The sequence below is a fragment of the Azolla caroliniana genome, unplaced genomic scaffold (genome assembly GCF_043228905.1).
Source record: "Azolla caroliniana isolate FFs.n. ecotype wild unplaced genomic scaffold, voAzoCaro1.0.p SCAF_17, whole genome shotgun sequence".
NCBI classification, from domain to species: domain Eukaryota; kingdom Viridiplantae; phylum Streptophyta; class Polypodiopsida; order Salviniales; family Salviniaceae; genus Azolla; species Azolla caroliniana.
In genome coordinates, this window is record NW_028230452.1 from 6,429,164 (window position 1) to 6,439,342 (window position 10,179).

The 10,179-nt window shown below is 37.9% G+C and overlaps 1 protein-coding gene across 1 annotated transcript; it reads left to right on the forward strand.

Annotated features, from left to right (window-relative positions):
- Nucleotides 1–2,619: 2,619 nt before the first annotated feature.
- Nucleotides 2,620–7,229, forward strand: LOC147853014 (GABA transporter 1-like). Its single transcript, XM_087332951.1, has 7 exons — nt 2,620–2,768; nt 3,730–3,960; nt 5,291–5,388; nt 5,501–5,687; nt 5,778–5,905; nt 6,005–6,241; nt 6,802–7,229. Exons 1-7 carry the CDS (start codon nt 2,651–2,653, stop codon nt 7,180–7,182), a joined length of 1,380 nt encoding a protein of 459 aa, XP_087189077.1. The 5' UTR covers nt 2,620–2,650; the 3' UTR covers nt 7,183–7,229.
- The last annotated feature ends 2,950 nt before the right edge of the window (nt 7,230–10,179 follow it).

Here is a 10,179-nt window from a genome sequence, read left to right on the forward strand (position 1 = left end):
AAGTGCACGAATGATAGTATGTAATATACTCGAATGCATTTGCAAACGTTCTTTTTCATACGTTTTCAAATGAATGTGAATGTTATAAAACATACTTATGTTCTTTTTTTTAATGTTTTTTACCTTAATTTCTTACCTTAGAAAAATATTTTACCTTATAATAAACAATAAATACAAAAGTATGGTATTTATCATATTTCGAGGGTGTTTACCATACTCGAATGATTGAAACATATTTGTAAATGCGAATGCACGTATGGTACGCATGGTTCATACTATGATTTCAATAATTATACGATATCTTAACAAGTGAGCGAGGTAAAACTCCCCACTTAACATGAACATGGAGATTCTTATATATTATGTTAATGATTCATCGAAATTCGACAAGTTTTAAACATCCGTGTTCAAACTCCCTTTTACAATCAACAACTTGACGGGTCATATCGTCCTTTTCCTATGACAGAATAAGTCAACAAAGTATGTATCCTTTTTCTACAAAGTAGACGTCAACACTCAACTCTGAAGTGGAGATATGGAGTGAAGTGGTAGCCACTCTAAAGAGCCAATATGATGGCCTCAAGGGAGACTCCGATGGAGTTGAAAGACAACGACTAGCCTTCATCCAACAATGGTCGTCCTCCCCCTTTATTGAGTTGGTGGGCATCCACATAAGATGGACCTATCGTGTCCCTACAAGGATTTGTATATACTAATCTCATCTGTAAAATTTTATAACTAAAAATAAATAAAACACCCAACTCTAAATCATAAAGGTTTTTCCATTTGTCTCATTCATTCCATTACCTCACTCACAAAATTGAGAGTCCTAATTGACTCATTCACTCCCCACTCTTTTGGAAAGTGGAGACTCTTTTCCTTTTAATTCAACTTTCACCATCCAAAAATTGAGAGAGGAAAGAAGTAATTTGTAGTACTAAGTAATCTAGTAGTAGTAGAAGTAGTGTAGAAAATATTAAGCAAAAAAATTAATATATTAATATATCTAAATAGTTAGTATTTCTTATGAGAAGGAAACCGTAAGTGTATTGGTGATGGTCTATATAAAGGCACCACCAACGTTGTAACTATTAGGGTGTTTTAATATAATAAACGATTTATAGTTTTAATATATTAGATGTACAGTTTGAGGCTGCATCTGGACATCGTTTTCTCTGTTTTCGCAACCATGCATACGACATCTTGGGTCAATCGTTTTTCTTGTAGTTTCTATTACCTTGATCAGTACAAGATGTAATACCATAAGGATGGGGTCATGATTTAGTTATGGTGGATGTATTTCTACTCCTATAATTGATTTCCTTACCAAGGAAATTCTCTCGCATTTCCCAATGCATACTATGCTTGTGTGCATTCTATGAGACTTTATTTCACATTGACCCTGCTTGAATAGACATGAATGTCATGTTCACTTTGACTTCCAAGCTTAATATAGGCATGCTTTTATCCAAATGCATACAATATTCACACTTATTGCATAAACGAATTTCTGTCAAAGCAACTGTTATGTTTGTTGCAAATGCATGAATTTATTTATGTATATACATTATCGAATGGATGAATTCATTTAAGCATGTGTATTATCTACCAATCATGGTATAATTATGATGTGTAGGTGTATTCACAACCAAAATTTGAGGTATTAGAAGGAAAAGCTTTTGATGCTACAATGGGGATGTTCGCCTTCAGAAATTTTATACCAAGGTTGCTCTTGAGGGGCTTATATATTACACTCGCGACACTCATAGCTGCCATGCTTCCTTTCTTTGCAGATATCAGTGCCCTCATTGGGGCCTCTGGTTTTACACCTTTAGATTTTATCTTTCCCATGCTTTTCAAACCATCTCGGAGATCCTTCATTTGTCATGCGTGTAAATGTATCACATGCAAATATGCTAAGAAATCAAATTCTTTTTTTGACATTTCCTTTACATAAATGAAAGACATTGGCAAAGCTTGTCACTTTTTGTGTGATGCTTACTTGATTTATAATAAAAGACATTATGATGAAACTTATCACCACTTCTTTTTTCTTCAAAGATTTTCTTCGGTAGTATTATGAAAAAACATCGAAAGGCTACAACTTGAGCTTGTCTGCCAGAAGCTTACAATTTTTTATTTTTTATTTTTTCAAAACAAAATATACTTCCATTAGTTTTTGAAAAGGCATATTAGGTACAACATACAAAACAATTGCAAACAAACATGTTTTCATATGGCATTCTTTGAGCCTCATCAAGAAGCATATTCCTTTGTAAACTTTACATAATTGGGTATGTGCAGCTAAAACGAAGTCCTTAGTGGACCTTAGTTAGGTCCACACTTGAAAACAACTTCTTATACCAAGCATCATATGCATGTGATTCCATACCTATTACGGCCATGACCATATCACGTGGTAAGTTTTACCGTAGTAATTCTTTCCGTCTTTACACTCTCGTTTAACCCTCACACTTTATCCACGTGTATAGAATACTATGGTAAAACTTACCACGGGATATGGTCATGCCCATAACAATAAGTAGTAGTAGTAGTAGAAGAAGACGTAGTAGTAGTAGTAGTAGTAGTAGAAGAAGACGTAGTAGTAGTAGTAGTAGTAGTAGAAGAAGAAGAAGAACAAAGGAGATCCATGAAGCCTCCACATTCACAGAATCATGATCATTCTCTCCCTAAAGTCGAGTTGCAGAGCTTGAGCAGCAAGGACGCTGATCCTGATGCAGGAGCTTTGTTCGTGCTTGAATCCAAAGGTGCCGAGAAAAATGCATCACCCTCTTTATCTCCTCTTATGCTAATGTTATGCTAATTCCTTCTAGAAGTAATCAAGAATTCTTTATAGACAAGAACTCTGAGAACTTTCAATTGAAGTTGGGTTTTTTTATATAAGGAGATGGCTGGATGACACTGTATATTTTTTTGCCATGATTGTAAAAGTATTCCATATCAGGAACTCTGTGATAATAACTTTTTTTTATGTATGACTATATTCTTGTTGGCATGAGTATATGTATTATAGTAGGTTTCCATAGCTATAGATTTCTGAATTCAAGGATTCTGGAATACCATGCATTTCTGAACATGTCTGATAACAAGTCCAGATTTTATGGTTGTATGTCAATGTCAATGTTGAGTATGGTGGTATGGCTGAATGTCCTCCGTTTAAGAGCTTCTATGAAGAGGGCAACACAAATAATTCAATGAAAGCTTGTGATGATAGACTGGATATTAGCATAGAGGAGATGCACATTGTGTAAAACATACGAAATCAGTCACATCACAAATAACAAGTTTTCGGTTTTTTCCCTTGCAAGGAAGAAGCCCTTTTTTTCTTATGTTTTTTTATAGTGTTTAAAACAACCATGTGGAAGGAAAAATTTGAATGCTACATGTGAGAGAAAAAGTACAAGCTATCTTCAAAGGTAAGTATCTTCTTCACATGATGAAGCTGATGATAGTGTGCGATTCATGACCACAGTGAATGATGGAATGCAATGCATTTAATCATCTAGGAGTCTCTACATGATAATTGTGGCATGTGATGCATCATATGTAAATCATGACCATATTGATGCAACATGACCACGATGAATGATGAAATGCAATGCATTTAATCATCTAGGAATCTCTACGTGTTAATGGCATGTGATGCATCATATAGGGGGGTCATGTGCGCATATCAATGCAAGATTGTCATGTGATGTGATTTTGCAGGGAGTTGGGTTCACGCGGGATACCATCTGACGACATCAATAGCGGCGCCTGCACTGCTGAGCCTTCCATATGCATTCGTATCGCTGGGGTGGGTTGGTGGGTTAGTGTTTTTGCTGGCGGGTGCGGCCGTTACGTTCTATGCCTACAACTTGTTGTCGCTTGTGCTCGAGAGAAAGGCTGCATCTGGTCATCGTTTTCTCCGTTTTCGCGACCTTGCATACGACATCCTGGGTCAATCTTTTTTCTACTTGTAGTTTCTATTACCTTGATCAGTAGAAGATGTAACACCATAAGGATGGGGTCATGATTTAACTATGGTGGATGTATTTCTGCTCCTATAATTGATTTCCTTACCAAGGAAATTCTCTCGCATTTCCCCAATTCATGAACTTATCCTCATTCTTCATATGGCACGCCCGCTTCAACACATACAATGCACTTTTGGCTGTCTTAGAAGACCGTGTGTGTGTATGCATAATTAGATTAAATGAAGACACGTTCTGAATATGGGCAAGCTATTTGAAGAAAAGTAGTGATATAAGATCATTAACACGACATAGATAATAAACACTTATTTTCAAAAACTTGGATAGAGTTACTTAATTGAGACAGAGAGGGGGGAGTCTTGAACAAGATGGCTAAACTAGGTTCACTATAAAGGTTAATCGAGGGGAGCTCTTCAGTACAAGCCAAAAAAAGGTAAAGATGTAAGTGTAAATAAGGAGAAATCTTGTAGTAAAGGTATGGAGAATTAAGAGACCATGACAAGAAAGGTTTGAATAGTTCTTAGAAAGGTTTGGGTGAAGAGTAGTACATGTGAGAGAAAAGATGGAGGAGGATTAGGATTAAAGAGGGGTTTAGAAAGTCAAATATGATTTGTAGAAGGGCAGCATTACACTGCAGATTTGTAAGGAACAAAGTACGATCGATATCTTCGACAGCAATGTCAGAGAAAGTGATGGGGACAGCCCCTTTCCTGTAAACCATCATAAAAGTCTTTTCAAAGACAAATGTGTGTCCATTCCAAGAGCTTTCGCACAAGTTTTAGCATTTGAGCCCTCCTACAATGAACCTTTTTTGTTGTGAATGAGGTTGAAATGAATTGTGAGCTCTCTCTTATTCACCCGAGTAACTCTATCCAAGTTTTTAAATACAGTTTTTGTATCATCTTATGTTAATGCTATTTGATGACTGAGGAAAGCTTGGTTTAACCAAAATACCATTTCGTGATATACTATATAATCAATACTGAGGGATAAACCAAACCATTTCTTGTCCCCCAAGAGAAAACTGATTCAGTTGACCTGGCAAAATGGCACAAATGGTCTACCCACCATCACAAAAAAAAAGCTTAGAACCACCAATACATAGAGCATTGTGTATTTTTGCGTTCTGTATACATTACAGATGTGTGCATTATTCGTATTTTCCTTTTGAGGTAAGCTAAGGAAAGAAATCTATTTTTCTTAAGTAGCTTTAACTTCAATGTTTCTTCTGATATTGGCAGCAATGGTTCTCCTTTGAACTTATTATTTGGTTACTCAAATTTTTAAAATTTTAGGGCCTAGGATCACTCGTTATGGAGTAGCTCCGGTGCAATTTTCTTTATGTCTAGGTGCCGTAATTGCAAGTACTGTGATTGGAGGCCAAAGCATGAAGGTATGCAAATGTATTGATGAATACAAAGTTTTCCGGTTTCCAAAAGGGATTCCTCTTGAAAATAAATTCTCTTTTGCTAATCAGTGATTTGTAACATTTTCTCTTCTTGTAGCTGATCTACTCGATTTATCATCCAAATGGACATATGAAACTCTTTGAATTCATCATATGTTTTGGGTTGTTTATGATGATTTTGTCTCAATTACCATCCTTCCACTCACTGAGATACTTCAACCTTCTATCATTGCTCTTGTGCCTTGGGTATAGCATATGTGCAGTGGCGGGCTCTATATATGCAGGTTTGTTGAGTAGAGCGTAATGATTTTGCACATTGGTAATCTTTGCCTGAATTAATTTGAACATGCTCAAATATATATCTGTATTTTTAGGCTATCATCAACATACCCAAAGGGATTACAGTATCAAAGGTGGAAAAACTAGTCAGTTGTTCGGTATTTTTAATTCTTTTGCTATCATTGCCTTAACATATGGCAATGGAATCATACCTGAAATACAGGTGATAAATTATATTATAACCTCTGATGAATATAACTTAACAAATTAAATGAATAGTTCATCCTAATTTTTTCTAGTGTTTATACATCACTGGAACCAGGCAACCCTCGCTCCTCCGGTATCAGGAAAGATGTTTAAAGGGTTGTGCATGTCCTATGCAGTAGTGGTATCAACATTCTTTTCTGTGGCAATTTCTGGCTATTGGGCATTCGGTAATGAATCGGCAGGAAATGTCATGTCCAACCTCGCTCCCTCTGGCATGCCAGCTCTTGTTCCCAATTGGATGATCTTTGTGGCCAACATGTGTATAATCATACAACTTTTAGCAGTTAGTTTGGTATGCACTTCTTTATCAACAAAACTCGTGTCATAGTTTCATCATCACTTCAAAATCAAATATGCTTCCAATACATGATAATTAGATTTTTGTAAGGTTTAAGAGATTGGCGGTATGTCCGGAGATCGTCTGCCTTCTCCCCACCTTTAGCACAAGTCACAGTACAATCCCTGTTAAGAAAGAAAAAAATTAAACATATAGACCGATGCATCACATGGAAATCATAGATTTATGGTCAAATTTGATGAGGGCGATTTCTTAAAACAGTACAAGGTCATGCATACTATGCTTGTGTGCATTCTATGAGACTTTATTTCACATTAACCCTGCTTGAATAGAGATGAATGTCATGTTCACTTTGACATCCAAGCTTAATATAGGCATGCTTTTATCCAGATGCATACAGTATGCACATTTATTGCATAAACAAATTTCTGTCAAAGCAACTGTTATGTTTGTTGCAAATGCATGAATTTATTTATGTATATACATTATCGAATGGATGAATTCATTTAAGCATGTGTATTATCTACCAATTATGGTATAATTATGATGTGCAGGTGTATTCACAACCAACATTTGAAGTATTAGAAGGAAAAGCTTCTGATGCTACAATGGGGATGTTCGCCTTCAGAAATTTTATACCAAGGTTGCTCTTGAGGGGCTTATATATTACACTCGCGACACTCGTAGCTGCCATGCTTCCTTTCTTTGCAGATATCAGTGCCCTCATTGGGGCCTTTGGTTTTACACCTTTAGATTTTATCTTTCCCATGCTTTTCTACAACATGGTATTCAAGCCATCTCGGAGATCCTTCATTTTCTTAATAAATGCACTCATTATAGTGGTTTTCTCAATCGTGGGCTTATTCGGTTTCATTGCAGCCGTACGACAAATTGTTCATGATGCAAGAACCTATCAAATCTTTGCAAATTTATAGTATTACCGGTAACTCAAGAATAAGATCAACACTGACTCAACTGAAAAGCTCCAACAAGTTTCCCAACATGGGATGCATAGGCGAAGTAGGAAATTTTATTATATTTTTTGACTTTTGGATGATAATCGTTGCTATTCAGCCCCCAAGAAGGGCCCAAATTTTGTCTCTTAATATTGCATGCACATTATTTGGCATATTAAAACACAAAGACATTGGCTTGTCTAAATGCTTCAAAAAGGTCTCCCCCCATAGAATGCACGAAAGAAGCAAGGCAATCGCTTCTCTCACTTTTTCATATCAATGTTTAATGTTAGGTCGGATGCCCCAAATTTGCTATCTTCATAACCGTTGAATGTTTAAAGATAGGGAAAAGGGAATGGTGAGAGGGTGTAGGGGAGAAAAAAAAAGGGAATGAGTTGTCTTGCGAGGGCACTCGACACGAACAAAAGCTCGGTGTTAGCCGATGTTATTTTGTCGTGGGTGCCTATCTTCAAACCTTGGGCCTCCATGGAATGTCGGTGCTGTAAGTTATTGTTGATCGCGAGGTCGTACACGAGGGGTGCGGAAATGGTGGATCCTCGGCGGGCGGAGGAGATATAAGAGAAGAGGAACACCAAGGTCGATTGAGCGCACCTGAATCGATAGAGTGCTTGGTGTATACGAAGAGACAAGAGTAGGTATTAAGAAGAGGGGCAAGGGTAGGGGATTAACATACTAATTATAAAATGAAAGAGAGGGAGAAAGGGGAAGTGGCTAAACATAAATACTAATAAAATGATTAAACCGTAAATAATAAAAAAACATAACCCTAAGTGTAACACAAGGTAAAGGAAGGGGTAGGAGGGTAAGAAAGAGGGGTAATGGGGGGGATTAACCTATTAATTAAAAATAAAGTGAAAGAGAGAGAGAGAGGGAGAGAGATTAAAACATAATAAACCTAAGATTTAAGATTAAAAACGAGATTAAAACATAATAAACCTAATATTAAAGATAAGAAATGAGATTAAAAACCTAATTAAAGTTTTAAAAGTGGGGTAAGGGGAGGGGAGGGGATTAACATACTACTTAAAATGAAAGAGAGAGGTACCATTTACAACTAAAAAACGAGATTAAAATATAATTAAAAGGGGGAGTGACAGGGAGAGATAAAACATAAGTAAAAACATAATTAGAAAACGAAGATATATATATATATATATATATATATGAAACATGTGATTATCATTAGGGAAAATTACATTGGGTTTTTGGTGGGTGGGGGGGTGCATGGTCTTACGTAACTACCAAACTAGTGCATGGTCTTACGTAACTAGCATGGTCTTACGAAGAGGGGGGGTAGGGGTGTGCTATGTGCATATGTGCACATTAACGGATGGTAGTGGGGTGTAAGGTTTTTAAAGATAGCTTTTGGAGGTTTTCCAAGTCCCCTTGCAGGTAGACTGTCGTGTCATGTGCAAATTCTATATCCAGGATGCTTTGGTGAGAATGAGGTATGGGAAGACCACGTAGGTTAAGATGCCGAGAGTTGAGAAAGCAAGAGAGTGCTTCGGCGTATAATAGAAATAAGGATGGAGCTAGTGGGCATCCCTGTTGTACAGATCGGGCTATTTGGAAAAAGGGGCCCCTTTCACTTGCTAGTGAAAGGCAACTGTTGCCATTCCTATAAAGTCCTGCAATGCCTTTGATCCATGTCTCTTGAAAGCCGAGTTTCCCCATCCCACTTTCTAGAAAGTTCCAGAATACCCTGTCATATGCTTTCTCAAAATCTAGTAGCACCACCGCTACCTTGTTGTTGGTTCGCTTGGCAAGGGCTACTGCTTCCCAGAATGAGAAGAGGTTGTCGAGGAGGCTCTGATTTCTAATGAAACCTACCTGGCACGGATGAATGAGTTGAGGGAGAAGTGGTGTTAAACGGCGTGCCACGATTTTTGCGAGCAACTAATAGACAGTATTGAGAAGAGGTATGGGCCGCCACTTGCTAATGTCGTTGGCATTCCCACCACTTGTAGGAATGAGATGTATCATCCCTTGTCCAAATTCCTCTAGCATGCTTCTAGAGGTGATGATCTCCTCATATGCTTGGAGGAGGTCTTCTTTAATAGTCCCAAAGGCATGTGAAAAAGTGTGGGGTGAGGCCATCGATTCCGGGGCAACTATCGGCATCAAAATCAGTGAGGGCCTCCCATATCTCAATGATTGATAGGGGACGTACAAGCCATGTATTCAGCCATGTATTCATTCCCAGCGTGACTTTGTCGGGGGTGCTTTGGAGGATAATATCTTCTTTTATGTCTTCCCTTGTAGCTATTATAATGTATTCAGTAAGTAGGTGACGATAATAACGTGTGGCAATATTCCTCATTACGTTGCCATCCTCAATTGTCGTTCCATCCTCTCGGTTGAGGTTGTGCATCACAGTTCTAGCGTGTATCCGGCCTTTGGAGCGGAAGAATTCCTTCGTGGTTTTGTCCCCTGCTCGAATCCATCGCGCCATGCTTCCATGAAACTCCATGTCATATATTTCCTTTTCCGCCATGCTAAGTTCATGTTTGGCCGTGGAGACTTGTCCTGCGATCCAAATACAAGACGGGTATCTCTATTGGAGTCGTTATAAGGCTATTAGTACCCGTTTTGTCCTCTGTCGCTTCTCCTGAGCATCCTTGCTTTTGGTCTTGACAATCTCATGTAGGAGAGTAGAAGCTCTTGTTAGTTTAGCTAGAAGTTTGTCAGATGCTGATGAGTCATTGACGGGTAATGACCATTGGTTGGATAGTTGGTCCTTCACGTCTGCAATGGGCCCCATTTTTGGTGCAATTGAAAATGATCACCTACCCATTGTTTATGTTCCCTTCCTTGTAGAACTATGGGGTTGTTGTTGGAGCTATCGTGAATGGCTTCGATCATGCATTAAAATCCCCTCCAATGCACCACTCGTCCGCACCTGCTACTTGTAGGCAGATGCGGTCCCAAAATGTTGCCCTTTCTATTTTGCTATTT

What these genes read in the sequence shown, in the direction of transcription:
- LOC147853014 (XM_087332951.1), top strand. Translation starts at nt 2,651, where the DNA reads ATGAAGCCTCCACATTCACAGAATCATGATCATTCTCTCCCTAAAGTC. An exon ending in TTGGAGGCCAAAGCATGAAG is followed by an intron (nt 5,389 to 5,500) that starts GTATGCAAATGT and finishes CTCTTCTTGTAG; the next exon opens with CTGATCTACTCGATTTATCA. An exon ending in GGCGGGCTCTATATATGCAG is followed by an intron (nt 5,688 to 5,777) that starts GTTTGTTGAGTA and finishes CTGTATTTTTAG; the next exon opens with GCTATCATCAACATACCCAA.